This window comes from Monodon monoceros, unplaced genomic scaffold, assembly GCF_005190385.1.
Source record: "Monodon monoceros isolate NGI ecotype Baffin Bay Population unplaced genomic scaffold, NGI_Narwhal_1 Super_Scaffold_21, whole genome shotgun sequence".
Taxonomy (NCBI): Eukaryota; Metazoa; Chordata; class Mammalia; order Artiodactyla; family Monodontidae; genus Monodon; species Monodon monoceros.
Genome location: NW_021703778.1, coordinates 98,775,920 through 98,792,180, shown reverse-complemented (window position 1 = coordinate 98,792,180; position 16,261 = coordinate 98,775,920). Strand labels below are relative to the sequence as shown.

Here is a 16,261-nt window from a genome sequence, read left to right as displayed (position 1 = left end):
ACCCACTCAGACATCCTCTCCTTGGAGAACCGGTGCCTGGCCACACTCCCCACTCTGAAGAGCACTGTGTCCACCAGCCCCTTAACCCAGAGTCTCCAGATACCTCACATGGTGCTGTCTGGCCTGTGCAGCCTGAGTGCCAGCAACCACCTGCTCTCTGAATCTCCAGCCTCAAGGGCTCAGTGCTTCTCTGAGGGTCTAGGCCTTCTGACCTGCCCCAGGGTCTTGAAAACCATCTCTACCACAGAGAGAGCTCAGGAAGCAGCTTTGGTAATAGCTCCAAACAGTTGTCTTCACTGCAGCCATGTCTGTTAGAATGTCTAGTCACTAGCTTTCAGTGCCACAGTGTTCCTGTGTGCTGCTCTGTGTCTGTGTACCTTCTTTCCTCAGAGCCTCTTCCTGAGGCATCTTTTACCCGAGGGCTGTCTTCATGAGCGTCATCACTCTTACTGCTTATCTAGTGCAGAGATTCTGGACAATAGAGCATAAGTAGGTTTTGTCCTCGGAAAGCCTCTGCTCGGGAGGAGAGCCGATATACTATTGCAGTAGCAGAGTCAATCAGGTGCTTTTGAGATCTTACAAGGCATGAGAAACAACTACAGTACCACTTCCCTGTGTGTGCATGTGCAGACACACGTCCACTTGTACACATCTATATAAGCACGTTTAGTATACAGGTCAGGATCGGTAGACAAACACACATTCCTTCTATGTAGACTTGAGATTTGGACTGAGGGAAAGGCAAATCTGAGCCCTCTACCATTTTTGCCAATTATAAGCCACTCGACCTTGGGCAAGACTCTTAACCTTTTTTTTTTTTCTAAATTACTTTTTATTGGAGTATAGTTGCTCCACGATGTTGTGTTAGCCTCTGCTGTACAACAGAGTGAACCAGTTACACGTATATACACATCCCCTCTTTTTTAGATTTCCTTCCCGTTTAGGTCACCACAGAATATTAAGTAGAGTTCCCTGTGCTGTACAGTAGGTTCTCATTAGTCATCTATTTTATACATAGTAGTGTATATATGTCAATCCCAATCTCCCAGTTCATCCCACCTCCCCTTCCGCCTCTCTGGCATCCACAAGTCTGTTCTCCACATCTGCATCTCTACCTCTGGCTTGCAAATAAGTTCATCTGTACCATCCTTCTAGACTCCACACATTAGCGACACCACACGATATTTGGTTTTCTCGTTCTGACTTACTTCCCTCTGTATGACAGTCTCTAGATCTATCCATGTCTCTGCAAATGGCACTATTTTGTTCCTTTTTATGCCTGAGTAATATTCTATTGTGTGTATTTACCACATCTTCTTTATCCATTCCTCTGTTGATGGACATTTTGGTTGCTTCCATGTCCTGGCTATTGTAAATAGTGCTGCAATGAACATTAGGGTGCATGTATCTTTTTGAATTATGGTTTTCTCTGGGTATATGCCCAGGAGTGGGATTGCTGGGTCATATGGTAGTTCTATTAATATTTTTTAGTTTCCTGTTTTCCATAGTGGCTGTATCAATTTACATTCCCACCCACAGTGTAGGAGGGTTCCCTTTTCTCCACATCTTCTCCAGAGTGGTCCACTCTCACCACTATTATTCAACATAGTTTTGGAAGTCCTAGCCATGGCAGTCAGAGAAGAAAAAGAAATAAAAGGAATCCAGATTGGAAAAGAAGAAGTAAAACTGTCACTGTTGGCAGATGACATGATACTATATATACATAGAAAATCCTAAAGAGGCCACCAGAAAACTACTAGAGCTTATCAGTGAATTTGGTAAAATCACAGGATACAAAATTAATACACAGAAATTTCTTGCATTCCTATACACTAACAACGAAAGATCAGAAGGAGAAATTAGGGAAACAATCTTGTTTACCATTGCAAAAAAAAGAATAAAATACCTAGAAATAAACCTACCTAAGGAGACAAAAGACCTGTACTCAGAAAACTATAGGATACTGATGAAAGAAATCAAAGACAGCACGAACAGATGGAGAGACATGCCGTGTTCTTGGATTGGAAGAATCAATACTGTGAAAATGACTATACTACTCAAAGACTCTTAACCTTTTGAAACTTTAATTTCCTCACCTTTCAGATGAGATCAATGAAAATCCACGTCATAGGGTCATTGTCAGGATTACAGCTACTGCCATCTTACATTTATTTAGGGCTTTGCAATTTGCAAAGAGTCATACATACATGACCCCATTTAATCTTGTAACAGCCCCATCAGGTAGGTGGCAGGGAATGAGGAAGCTGAGGCTCAGAGGGTAAGCTCACGATTGCTGGGTGATTGATCTGGGACTTGGTCCTTCTTCTTCTGACTCTAAAAATACCTTAATAGCCTCTTGGGAGGTGTGTTGTGAAGGGCCCCAGGCTCCTAGGCTGTGATATCCGTAAGGAGATGAAAGAAGCCGGAAGATCATGAAGCATCTGAGCAAAGGCTCAGAATGTTGATCTGGGAAAGGGCGTGTGTGTGATACTGAGAGATCACTCTTGTCAGACTGGACAGATCCATGCTGGGGGGTGAGGGGAGAAGAGTTTAGGTGCTAGAAGGTAGATGTGGACTCTTCCTAGCCCTGGATGCTGCTTTCAGATCTCTGTCTTGTATGAGGGGCTGTGGGTGAGTGCTGGGATTCATAGCTGTCACTATCCCCAGGGTCGATGGTCTTCTTCTGGAGAGAAAAAATCAGAAGACAAGGAATGGGCAGAGGCTCAAATGCCTTTTTATAGTCTAAGCTTGGGAGAGGCGGAGAAAGTGGAGCTGACCCTGAAGCTCACCCCTGGGGACTCTGAATCCCGTCCTGAGCCTGCTGACCAGGCCCTTCAGGAAAAGAAGGTAAAAGTTCCAGAGCTGGGGAGAGGTTGATGGTGGAGTGGGGGGGCCTAGGGAAGTTGGGTAGAGTGGGCACCAAAGGCTGATCCCCTCCACAGAGAGAAGGGGAAGGAACTCTGGTTTCTTACTTCCTAATCCCCTTTTCTGACCTCTCAGCCAGACAGACATCATGAATCTGGGTTCATTCTCTCTGTCTTTGGAAGTTGGCCTGAGTGGATGCTTAAGTTGGTCCTTATTACGTCTTTTCTTCTTTCTTCCCTCTCTTTCCCAATTCCCAGATGGTTCTAATGAGCTTTCTGTGTTCTACTCTGGTGTCAGACGTAAACACAAATGATGCAGCTTACTCTACCCAGGCTTTCCTCCTCCAAGTCTGTAGTGAACTTGCACCCTTGGAGCCTGAATTTATACTCAAGGTATTGTGACATGAAAGAGGGGATGGGAGTGGGAAGTTAGGAGGAAAGGAATTTGGTTATGGTGTGTGAGGGGGATGGTGAGAGGCTTTACACTAGGGGCTGAAGGAACTTCACTTAGGAAGGTAGTAGGATCTCTGGGTGAGCCTGAGGCCCAGTCCTTAGGGTTCTCTGAGGATTGGGGCAAGATAGGATTGAGAAAGTATCCTAGAGTTTGTTTATTTAGTAGGTACACAGGCTAAGTACACAATGCTAGGCCTTGAGGGTTGTACCAACAGATAAAATGAAACTTGGACCCGGCTCTTAGGGAATGCTATTATTAATGGTATTATTAGCGAAGCAAAAACGATCCCAAATATTATATGAATGCAAATGGAGTAGCAGATTGTGAATGTTTCAGAAGCAGAAAAGAGAGGGAAAATGTTTCCTAGGAAGCTTGGGAAGATGGCAGGATAAATCAGCAATTTGAACCCTGGGTAAGTTTTTGATAGACATTGATGGTGGGAGGTCTTCCAAAGCGGGAAAAGGACAAGGTTAAAGGCCCTTAAATTGGGGTAAGTAGACTTAGGAGAAGACTGGTGAATAAGGGCTAGATCATGGAAGATATAGAATGCCAAGCCAAGAGGCCTGGATTTTATATTTACAGACAATATGGAGGGCTCAGGAAAGGTTTTATGCAGGCAGATTAGATAAGCAAATTAGGGCATGGTGCTGTGCAGAAGTGGCTGAGAGGCCAGCGCTCCCTACCCTGTGCCCTAGGCATCTCTGTACGCCAGGCGGCAGCTGAATGTCCGGGATGTGGCCAACAAAGTCTTGGCCATTGCTGCCTTCTTGCCAGTCTGCCGCCCCTACCTGCGACGATATTTCTGTGCCATTGTCCAGCTGCCTTCTGATTGGATCCAGGTAGCCAGGTTCTACCAGGTATGGCATTCAGTTCCCTGACTTTTGACCCTCACTTGGTTCCCTCTCCTTTGCTCACTGCATCTGTGGAGAAAATTCTCAGACACTTTGGCCTGCCCTCAGCTGTCCTCAACCCCGGTGCCCAGACAGGACAGCTTCTCCTGGTACCAGGCTGGGTTGCCCAACAGGGAGAATATGATTGAGAAGGGCTGGACTGAGTTTGAGAAAACTTGGTGTTATTCCGGACCTCGTGTTTCCAGTGAAGAGAATAAGAATCTGAGAAGTCTGCCCTCAGGTCCAGGACCACAGAAATTGTCGTTGTAGAGCTGGGGCTGGGGACTTCCTATCCTGTGCTGTCACTTAACCCCATGAAGTGCTCTCATTTTGTTTTGGAGGGTCTTGCTCCTGAGGGTTTCTCGTCTCTCTGACAGCTCCTGACTGGAGAAGAGGAGGACAGGCTGGTGCCCCTGCCTGCCTGCCTGCGTGCTGCGATGACGGACAAATTTGCCCAGTTTGATGAGTACCAGCTGGCTAAGTATAACCCTCGGAAGCACCGGGCCAAGAGGCGCCCCCGCCGGCCACCCCGCCCTCCAGTCAGTCCCTGCCTCTACCCTGGTCATTCACAGCCTAGGCCCTTTTCCCCCGGAAAGTGAGAGGGATGAGGGAACACGCTGACCTCCTTAAACAGCTGACATGTTTCTACCACCAGGACAGAAGGAGTCAGAGAACTGCAGAGGAGCTGGGTAGAGCTCAGAGGGCAGAGAGGGCAGGGCCTGCCTTTTTCCCAGCCAGTTTCCTTTGTGGTAGAGATGGGCCTTCAGGGCTATTGGAATAGGTCTCTCTAGGGACAGCCTCCACTTCCCCTTTTGAAATGGCTTGTCCTGTCCCTACAGAAGGAGCATACATTTTCTGAGACACAGAAATACTTGCCAAAGTTCATTCGGCCTCTTCAAGATGAACAGAGGATGGTGAGTGCCTTGTTCTGGGGTTCTAAACATACACGTACGGTCTTTCCTCAACTAATGTTTAGAAATGGAATTCCATTTGGTCCAGAAATACTACTAGTGGGTATGGTAGCCACATGCCAATGTCCTACCTGGATAATTCTCAGCTGTGATTATGGGGTTTTGAGAGCCCCGGGAAAGGCTCCTTTTATTTCCATTTTGCTCTCCTTGGTGTCATTCTTTACTGACAGATGGCACATCCAGCTGGATAAGTGAGTTAAAAACATTATGAAATATCCACCTTCCATAGGAAGTTTTAAAAACAAACCAAACAAAAAAAGTTTTTTTCTTTTACTTTAATAACAAGACACTGGTCTTCGCCGTTAAGAGCGTAGAAGCTGGATTCAGACCATCTGGGTTTGAATCTCCCCACCTGCCCCCCCCACCAGTTGCTGGCTCTGTGAACCTTGGCTGAATGGCTTACTCCCTCTTGCCTCGTTTTACTCACATATAAAATGGGGATAATAGCAGTACCTTCTTCATTGGGTTTTTGTGAGGATTCAATCAGTTACTGTATTTAAAGTATTTCTAACAATACCTGGCACTGAGTAAGTGACGATTTCATCATCATCATCATTAAAATAGACTTTTAGGAAAATATATTAGTATTACAAGAAAATACATCCTCAGTTGGTCCATTGGTCTTTTCTCTTCATCCTATTAATACAACCCAAACTTAGCTCCTCTAACAGAAGATTCTGAAAGCCAGCTTCTTTCATTCTTTAACTCCTCACAGCCTGCATTGTGCTGATGCCTCCATTTACACGCTGCAGGTCTCAGCGATTTATTTATTTATTTTAAAATTTATTTATTTATTTTTGTCTGCGTCGGGTCTTCGGTGCTGCGTGCGGCCTTTCTCTAGTTGCGGAGAGCGGGGGCTACTCTTTGTTGCGGTACGCGGGCTTCTTATTGCAGTGGCTTCTCTTGTTGTGGAGCACGGGCTCTAGGCATGTGGGCTTCAGTAGTTGCAGTGCGCGGGCTCAGTAGTTGTGGCTCATGGGCTCTAGAGCACAGGCTCAGTAGTTGTGGCGCACGGGCATCGTTGCTCTGCGGCATGTGGGATCTTCCCGGACCAGGGCTCGAACCCGTGTACCCTGCATTGGCAGGCGGATTCTTAACCACTGTGTCACCAGGGAAGCCCCCAGATCTCAGTGATTTAAATAAGAGCTGCTTTTCCCTCTTCCTCCCTCTAAGAACAAGGTGTTTTCTGTTTATTCAAGCCCCATCTTGCTTGTCACCACCCAGTCATCCCATGTTAACCATTGATAGTTCAACCTTGTGTAAATGAAACACGGTGACCCCATAGACCTACTCTGTTATGTTCATCACAGAAGCTCTTGCTGTTGGAGAGTTTTACCCTCTATTCCTATTCTTTGCCCAAATCTACTTTGGGGAAAGAAATTACCGTAGTTATAGGATAGTCTTGGTTTTTGTTTTCTGAAGAAAGTGACCATGGTCATAGATTGAATGACCCCTGTGGGACTTGTGGATATTTCCACAGTTTGAGGCAACCTGCAGTGCAGTGTCAGAGAAAAAGAATGAGCCAAGTTTCACCCTGAAGAAGTTGGTACAGAGACTGCACATCCATGAGCCTGCACAGCTTGTCCAGGCCCTCCTGGGCTGCAGGTGAGAAGATGTACCCTGAGCACACGCTCCATCCGGGTAATGGCCTGATTCTTCAACACCCATGGCCCCAATCCCTGTAGTTGGACCCCAGCAACATTAGTTTGGGCAGACCTGGCCTTAAATGTGACTCACTAGCTTTGACTGACTCACCATTCCTTTTCTCAGTTATTTTCATCTGGCTTTGAAATCCTAAGTTTTTCCTCCTCTGTTCCAGATACCCCTCCAACCTACAGGCCTTTTCTCGAAGTCGCCTCCCGGGGCCCTGGGATTCTAGCAGAGCCGGGAAGCGGATGAAGCTTGCTAAGCCAGAGACCTGGGAGCGAGAGCTGAGCTTGTCGGGGAACAAAGCTTCCGTCTGGGAGGAACTCATCGGTAGAGTAACCTTGACCGTCACACTTCTTTCCTCTCTTCCTCATTCATGCCTCTATGTTTTGGACCCTGACTAGAAGCTTTCCATGGCATGGTGCAGTTATTCTCTTACTTGGCAGTTCCATCACTGAAAATGATTGCATTTATCAGGTCTGCCATTGACCACACCAAAGTGAACAGTGGCACCTGCTTTGAATAGCACTGGCATCATAGGTAGGTCATAATTCCAGACGTGGTTAGGTGATACACAAGCCTTTATCAACAAATGACAAAAGCAGTACCTTCTATCTGATTTCACTTGTGTCAATATCTGTGTAACTCATCCAAACAAGGTAGGACTAGTACGTGGCATACTGGAATCTCCACCAAAAGCCTTTTTTTTTTTTTTTTCGGTACGCGGGCCTCTCACTGTTGTGGCCTCTCCCGTTGTGGAGCACAGGCTCCGGACGCGCAGGCTCAGCGGCCATGGCTCACGGGCCCAGCCACTCCACGGCATGTGGGATCTTCCCGGACCGGGGCACGAACCCGTGTCCCCTGCATCGGCAGGCGGACTCTCAACCACTGCGCCACCAGGGAAGCCCCCAAAACCCATTTTTTAGGACATGGATGTTTTAGGTAATTTGCCCACACTGATAAAAAGAATTCAAATGGGGAAGACCAAGTTCCTTTCAGTCTTCTCTTTCTGTTTTTTTTGCTAGTTTATTTTTAACTATAGAAGGATCTTCCTGTTCCATTTTTTCTTTTATGTCCTCTTTCATCTTTGAAGTCAACTTCTTTCTGTTGAAAAATACCTGATTGTAGCCCTTTTGACTGCTGGAGTTTTGTGGACTTCATATTTTGGAGCTTCAGAAGCCCAAGTTGGCTTTTATTGCTCTGTAAGCTGCCATTTATAGGTGGTACTCAGGGCAGCCCGAAAAGCTTAACTGCTTATCGTTCCTCCCACTTTGGGGTTGTCACTAGTGCTGTATGTATCAGAATCACCTGGGAATTAAAACACACACACGCGCACACACACACACACACACACATACACACACACATGCTTGACAACTTATTCTGCAATGTTTGATACAACTTTGGGTAGAGTAGGATAAAGGAGCCTGGATGGCAGTCAACATGTGTTGGTGATTCTAGTATGCATCATCTCCCCTTTCCTCCCTCTGCCTCTGAAAATTAAAACTGCTATTTATCTTGGTTGAGACCAATGCCCATAATCTAAACCAGTGGTCTCCAGACCACTGGATCACTTATTGCAGAAACAATTTTTGGGATATACCAGAATATATGTATATATATATATATTTAAAAATTTTTTATACATGTACTAATCAATTATGTGCTTTAGGAACTATATAACATATAATTATATAAATATAGATATGAAAATTAATAAAATAAATATAACTATAAAATATAAGATAAAATATAATTAGATATACAGATCCCTCTTTGGAAACCAGAGGCTCATTAACAACTCATTAATGAATTATTTGGAATGAAATCAGTGAATTTCTCAATCTGTAGGATGAATATTCATTTATTCATCTAGTATCATATCAATAAATATGATATTGAACTTAACTTCTTATCAAAGTGATCTAGAAAATCTTTCATACATAGCAACATTTGAGCAAAACTAATGAGTTGACAGAGGATGCAATAGTTCTTGAGTTGTCACACATCATTTACGTTGCATTTACAACATAATTGTTCTACACAGTCTGTAAATCAGAAGTATTATGATTGGAGAACACCAGGACTTCCAGCAGGCTTAAAGCTTTCTAGCTATAATTCAAACGAGACTTACATCACCTTAAAAAAGGTACCACCACTTTCCCAATGAAAGCTGCTGATGGTAGGGCTAGTGCCTGGGATGTGGGTGGGGACTAACAGGCCTGGTCTGTAATGTAGTCTGAACGCATCTCTGGGTGGTAGCCAGGAAAAATATCACATCTCCTATTTATGTTGACCTTTATCTAAAAGAAAGAATGTTTCCAATGTTTACTGTACAGATTGAACCCCTGTAGTCACTTAGTTCATGTTACATGTTTATGTGTCATGTATGATAGTTGAGGCTTCTTGAGGAAGAGGAGGCGTTCCACAATACAAGGGCATTGATGGGGCCCCCTCACTCTTTTTTGGTTTCTGCATAATGAGACTTGTTGCAGCTTATCTCTGAATTGTAAATGGATTTAGAGTTATTATTCAGTATTAACCAAACTAACCCTCTAAAATTGACATAAGCCTTAAAAAGATTATTAAGAAGCTATGACTTGGGACTTCCCTGGTGCGCAGTGGATAAGAATCTGCCTGCCAGTGCAGGGGACACAGGTATGGTCCCTAGTCTGGGAAGATCCCACATGCCACAGAGCAGCTAAGCCTGTGCGCCACAACTACTGAGCCTGCGCTCTAGAGCCCGTGAGCCACAACTACTGAGCCTGCGTGCCACAACTACAGAAGTCTGCATGCCTAGAACCCCTGCTCTGCAACAAGAGAAGCCACTGCAACGAGAAGCCCGTGCACCGCAACAAAGAGCAGCCCCCGCCTGCTCGCTGCAACTAGAGAAAGCCTGCACGCAGCAATGAAGACCCGAGGCAGCCAGAAATAAATAAATAATTAAAAAAAAAAAAAAAGAAACTATGACTTGAAGGTAATACTAATATCACAGGGACAAGTGAACAATAAGAAAGTGACAGAAGTGAAATTCTGCTTCAGGGAAAATCTTTCTCACCTATCTTTATTTTATTTTTCTTTTAATTTTTTTTTTAATTAAAAAAACTTTTTTGGCCATACCGTGTGGCATGTGGGATGTTAGTTCCCTGACCAGGGATTGAACCCGTGCCCCCAGCAGTGGAAGTGCAGAGTCTTAACCACTGAACCACCAGGGAAGTCCCTTTTTCACCTATCTTTATTTTTTTAATTTATTTTTAAAATTTTAAAATTTATTTTATTTATTTATTTTACTCATATTTATTTTTGGCTGCATTGGGTCTTCGTTGCTGCATGTGGGCTTTCTCTAGTTGCAGTGACCGGGGGCTACCCTTCGTTGCGATGCGCAGCTTCTCATTGCGGTGGCTTCTCTTGTTGCGGAGCATGGGCTCTAGGCGCATGGGCTTCAGTAGTTGTGGCTCGTAAGCTCTAGGGCACAGGCTCAGTAGTTGTGGCGCACGGGCTTAGTTGCTCTGCGGCATGTGGGATCTTCCCGGACCAGGGCTCAAACCCATGTGCCCTGCGTTGGCAGGTGGATTCTTAACCACTGCTTCACCAGGGAAGCCCTCACCTATCTTTAAGTAAAAAATGATGACTATTTAATCAGCTCATACAAGACATTGACCAAAAAACTTAAGAATTATCAAGAAGACTATTTGAAATATCAATTTACACTCACAGTAAACGGTGAACCTTTACTTTAAATGTATATCCTGCCTTGAAATATTAACTAATGATTGTACTACATGTATATAATTTATAAGATTACACTAGGAAATTTCTCTTTAGCCATCTAAAAACTTTGGAAATCATTACTGTGGATTAGAGAATGTATTTTGCCTGTTGAGCCCAATCTCAGGGCTGGAGCCAGCAGACAAAGTGATACCCTCAGTTGTTTATTGAAATAGCTAATCCCATAAACAGTGTTGATTAGGTTTTGCTCCAAGCTCAGGCAACCCAGTTGTTATCTTTACAGACCTTTAAAACATTTTGGGTAGGATAGATCATATGTTCGTACCTCATTTGCTCCAACCTGAACATTCTGCATGGCTCTGGTCTCTGACCTCTCTCACTCATCCTTTGTTTGCTTTTCTCACCCTATGTCCTACCTTCCGTAGACAGTGGGAAGCTTCCCTTCATGGCCATGCTTCGGAATCTGCGCAACCTGCTGAGGGTTGGAATCAGCACCCGCCACCACAGTCTTGTGCTCCAGAGACTCCAGCATGCTGTACGTGTGAAGGGCAGGGAGCCAGCCTTCTCCTAGTGGCTGGGGAAGGTCATAGCCACCAAGCTATTTCCATATGGGCTGTAAACAGATATGGAGCTTCAGATAGGTTGAGGGAGACAGGTTTGGGGGTTCATCATCCCTTAGAGTATAGAGTATAATAACTTTCCTTTTTATTTTCTGAGATCATTTCTGTGATTTAAGTAACTTCAGAGGGAGTCTGATATAAAAGAAACAGGGAACCTTCTGTTACTTCCTCTCCTTTCCTCGTATTCTCACGTGACATCTTTCTTTATTCTTCTCCACCTTTATCTAATATCCATTTTGGTCTTCCTCACCTTCCCACAGATCTAATAGAGTGGTTATCTCATCTTCCGGGTCCCTGGAGCCTCTGATGCTCCCCATGCTTCCTGGTCCTCTGCTCATGACCCCTCTCTTGCTTTGCAGAAGTCAGTGATCAACAGTCGGCAGTTTCCATTCAGATTCCTTAATGCTCATGATTCCATCAATGACTTTGAGGCTCAACTCGAAAAGAAAGGTATTATCTCTCTTCTTCCAACTCCTGTTTGTCTCTCATGCCTGAGAACAGATGAGACAGCAGCACTGGTATTTTCAGCCTCTTGCCTTCCAGTCTCAGGGTATGGGGTGGGCAGAGGTCAGACACTGGCCAGCCCAAAGGATCAGGACTCAGGACAGGCAATGATGGGAAGACAAGAGGAGGGAATAGAAGCTGCCTGACTCAGATACTTACCTGTCGCCACCCAGAGTTGCCACTTCCTTCCAACACAAAACTGATAAAGCGGATAATAATTAAAAACACAAGATATGGCAAGAGGTGTGCCTATTCCTGGCAGTTTTACAAACCAAGTCGTCGGGAACTTCGGGCAGCAATGATGATCCCCGTGATATATGAGCAGCTCAAGCGGAAGAAGCTGAAAATACACAAGGCCAGGTGTGTGTGTGAGTGTGTGCTATCTGGGAGCAAAGGGTGGGCAACAAGAGGCACCCTGAAAGGGCTTGGGAGTCATCTGGAAACCCCAGCTTTTATTCTGCCATGACATGCTTGTCAGTCATCCCAATGGCTGAGACTTGCCTGTTTCCAGTCTTCTCTCGCACAGCAAGCCTTGTCTTTAACATTGTCCTGTAGAGAGATCATGAAACAAAATCTGTGTTTGGGCCTCCACTCTATTATCTGTGATTGCCTTATTGGTTTCTGTGGACTCCTTCAGCCTGTGTAGCATTTCCCTTCCTATTAGTACATGATAGTGCCTCTCTACTTATGCTCTGGTTCACATTTTCTTTCTTTTTCTTCTCTGTGATATCTGTTTGTTTTTCTTTTCGTTTCTCTCCTCTGTGTATTTTCTGACCCATTCACTTTCCTTTTCCTTTTGACACATGTAAAGATAGTTATCATCAAGCAGACTCAAAGTCAGGCATAAAACCTGTTCTATAAGCTTGGTGAAGTCCCAGCACTCTGTCCTTTTAGATGCATCCACAGTATCTTTATTCGTTTTCATTCAAGACAAATGCAGGGCTCATCTAACCTTCTAGTAGGACTCAGTGGCCAGGACTCACCTGAATCAGCGGCAGAACATGGGGCCATTAAAGAATTAAGCTGAGGATGCAGTCCAAACAGGATGTCTTTGCTGGCCAGTTTGGTAGCCACTAGCCACAGGTGGCTGTTGAGCTCTTGAAATGTGGCTAATGGGAACTGAGATGTGCTAGATTTCGGGGCAGTGTGAAAAAGGATGTAAAATATCTCATTTGTAATTTTTGTTTAATTACGTGTTGAGGTGAAAAAATATACATATATAAGGCTAAATTAAATGTAATATTAATGTGTCCTGTTTCTTTTTACTTTTTTAAATGTGGCTGCTAGAAAACCTTACATGTGTAATTTCAATTTCATTTCATTTCATTAATTGTAATTTATTTCTACTGGATAGCACTGGTAGAGACTGCTGGATTCTCTAGATTAAAAAAAACTGAAAAAATTTAAACGTGTACAAAAGTAATGAGAATAATATAATGGACTCCCATGAAACTGTTAGCCACTTTCAGTGAAAATCTAGATTTTGTCAGCCTTCCTTTCCTGATCCCTCTCTCTTCCCTTCTTTTCTTTTTTTTTTGAAGATTTTTTTTTAAATTAATTAATTTATTTTTGGCTGCTTTGTGTCTTTGTTGCTGCGCACGGGCTTTCTCTAGTTGCAGCGAGCGGGGGCTACTCTGTTGCGGTGTGCGGGCTTCTCATTGCGGTGGCCTCTCCTGCTGCAGAGCACGGGCCCTAGGCACACGGGCTTCAGCAGCTGTGGCACGCGGGCCGTAGAGCATACGCTCAGTAGTTGTGGCACACTGTGGCACATGGGCTTAATTGCTCCGCGGCATGTGGGATCTTCCCGGACCAAGGCTCGAACCTGTGTCCCCTGCATTGGCAGACGGATTCTTAACTACTGTGCCACCAGGGAAGTCCCAGATTTACTTAAATCTCTTAATTGTTTTCATGCCATTGACTTGCTGTGGAAATCAGGTTCAGGGGGCCCCACAGAAGGTCCCATATTCTAGATTTGTCTACTTCTCCAGTGTCATCTCACTTGTTTCTCTATTTCGTGTACCCTGGGCATTAACTCTAAAAGCTTGAATAGATTCATATTTAACTTTTTTTCTTACGTGAATATTTCGTAGGTGATCCTTTGTACACAATGAGTAAGACCACGAGAATTTTTGTCTCCTGGTAGGACACAGGATCAGGAGGCACCAGAAGCCTACTGGTCCCACTCATAGTGTTGATGATTGATCAGTGCTTTTAGGTTATGGTAGCCTGATTTCTCCACAGTAAAGTTAATGGTTTATCCATTTGATAGTCTATGCCCAAATCAATTGTTTCATTAGCAGTTGCAGAATGGGGGTTTTCTATCATTCCCATATTTATTAGCTAGAACTCTAAAAAGAACTTCGCTCATGAACTAAAGCGATTTAGTTACTTTGAAATAGAGATTGTCTTGGGAAGGTGGGATGAATGTTCGATTCTTTCTCCTTTAATTGCCATTTTTTAGAGTAAGAAGTTAGCATGTGTTCTTTAAATTACAATGTAAAAATATGTAGCAGTTAAATCTTGCCTCCTGAAGTAAGTATGGATTGATGTAGTCAGCATGGCAAGCGATTTCAGAGAATGGCTCTACAGATGACTTCTCTCCTGCCATGAGAATGGATTAGGATAGTCTTGTAGAATGGGGGCCAAGGGAAGTTCTGTCCCTGTTTTCTCTACTGATATTGGAGATGGGCTGTGGAGGGGGTGAAGACTTTATACTTGAGTGGCAAGTTCTCATCTTCCCATCCGCCTCAAAGTGGCAAACAGTGAAGCCCCTGTCTGTTTCTTTCCTGCCTGCAGACAGTGGAAATATGACCGTGCAATGCTGGCTCAGTATCGACAGGCCCTGGAGACAGCTGTGAACCTCTCCGTCAAACACAGCCTGCCCCCGCTGCCAGGCCGCACCCTCTTGGTCTATCTGACAGATGCTGATGCAGACAGGATCCTTCCCAAGAGCAACCCACAAGGGGTAAAAGAATAAAAAGATGGGGTGATGTTGGTAGGATGCTGGAGATCCTGAGAGGCATCCTGTTCCCAGACCTGGTTCTCCCAGGCAAACACTCAGAACTAAAATAAATGACATGCATTTGCTTCCCAGTATCAGACCTTGGTTCCTAGGGATAATTCCTAGAATGTGGTCTCAAGCATGTTCGTGGATCGTAGCACTAACCTTTCACATTTGGCTGGTCCTTAATACTCTCTAAATTTCTGTCACCAAAATATGTGTCACTTTCACCTCCTTACATCCCAGTATTGAATTTGGGCAGGGATCCTGGCCCTTCTCCACCTCCTACCTGGTCATCTCTTCCTGGGGACTGCTGAAGCTGCCCCATCTTAATTGGGGATTTTGTCCACTTTTCCCCAACCAGTGGAGACGTTTGGCCTCTAGAGCTGGGTGGGCAAACGTGGATTCTAAAATAGGGAAGTCTTATTTTACCCTGATGCTTGTCCAATCAGCCCCCTCTGAACTATGTGCTGCTGTTGATTGCAATGATGATGACACGGACAGAGCAGGTGGATCTCTTGCTGTGTGGAAGTGGCACTGTGAAGACTGCTGTGATTAAGGCAGAGGAAGGTATCCTGAAGACTGCCGCCAAACTCCAAGCTCAAGTCCAGGTCAGACACCCACCATGCAAATATATGTGAATAGACAGAGGCCTGGGAACAGCCTGACTAGGAAAGGCTCGGTTATACTCAGTTTAGAAGATTTCTTTCTTTCTTTTTTTCAAAAAATATTTATTTATTTATTTGGTTGCACCAGGTCTTAGTTGCGGCAGGCAGGCTCCTTAGTTGTGGCTCCCAGGCTCCTTAGTTGCAGCTCACCAGCTCCTTAGTTGCAGCATGCAGGCTCCTTAGTTGTGGCATGTGAACTCTTAGTTGCGGCATGCACATGGGATCTAGTTCCCTGACCAGGGATGGAACCCAGGCCCCCTGCATGGGGAGCATAGAATCTTAATCCACTGCGCCACCAGGGAAGTCCCTCAGTTCTGAAGATTTCTTGAGCAGACTATAGTATTTGTTGTTTAATGATCATCTCCCATGCAACCACATGACACAAGTCTCTTTCCTTCAGGAGTCGGATGAAAAGTGTGAATGGTCCCTGTCTACTTTTGGGAAGCACTTGCTGTCCCTGGCTACCCAAAGGGTCCCTGTGAGTACTGCCCAGTCCCTGAGAAACCCTCCCCTCCCCAACATTTTCCTCCACACTGATGTATCTCATTTCTCAAAGCTTCCTTGCACGCTGTGCACAATACCCTGCTGGCTGCAACCCCCTAGTCAGTGACATGCTGGTAAATATTTAGCAACCAGCAATCTGGAAAAATAAGTCTTGGTTAATAGCATTTTCTAATTTCCATGATGTAATTACTCCTTCCACGGCTGATTTCAAGCTACCAACATGCTGTCAGTGAACACAGAGTGGGGAAGAGGTACTCAGAGGTGCTCAGCACAGTTTGTATAGTATTTCCACAATAGAGATAAAGTAAATGTAAATAAGGTCAAGAGTAGATAATAGTGAAATGTAGTAAAATAATTAGGAAATAATGATTTTTTAGTATTTATTACCTTTGTTTTTAATATAATTTAT

At 44.5% G+C, this 16,261-nt stretch overlaps 1 protein-coding gene across 4 annotated transcripts in view; it reads left to right on the top strand.

Moving 5' to 3' along the window:
* The first annotated feature begins 6 nt into the window (after window positions 1–6).
* TEP1 (telomerase associated protein 1) overlaps window positions 7–16,261 on the top strand; it is a 35,887-nt gene continuing 19,632 nt past the window's right edge. For 3 of the 4 annotated variants that reach the window (XR_003795818.1, XR_003795819.1, XM_029237215.1), the window contains exons 1-14: window positions 7–270; window positions 2,668–2,847; window positions 3,123–3,257; window positions 4,014–4,175; window positions 4,586–4,747; window positions 5,048–5,122; window positions 6,660–6,784; window positions 6,999–7,156; window positions 10,981–11,090; window positions 11,535–11,625; window positions 11,853–12,039; window positions 14,476–14,644; window positions 15,133–15,291; window positions 15,749–15,826. Coding sequence is in view for 2 of the 4 variants with exons in the window: in XM_029237215.1 (XP_029093048.1) it covers window positions 109–270; window positions 2,668–2,847; window positions 3,123–3,257; window positions 4,014–4,175; window positions 4,586–4,747; window positions 5,048–5,122; window positions 6,660–6,784; window positions 6,999–7,156; window positions 10,981–11,090; window positions 11,535–11,625; window positions 11,853–12,039; window positions 14,476–14,644; window positions 15,133–15,291; window positions 15,749–15,826 (1,953 nt within the window). In the remaining 2 variants the exon portion in view is untranslated. Of the gene's footprint in view, window positions 271–2,667; window positions 2,848–3,122; window positions 3,258–4,013; window positions 4,176–4,585; window positions 4,748–5,047; window positions 5,123–6,659; window positions 6,785–6,998; window positions 7,157–10,980; window positions 11,091–11,534; window positions 11,626–11,852; window positions 12,040–14,475; window positions 14,645–15,132; window positions 15,292–15,748; window positions 15,827–16,261 lie in introns of those variants that run through there. The other variant, XM_029237216.1, reaches the window with a different exon arrangement.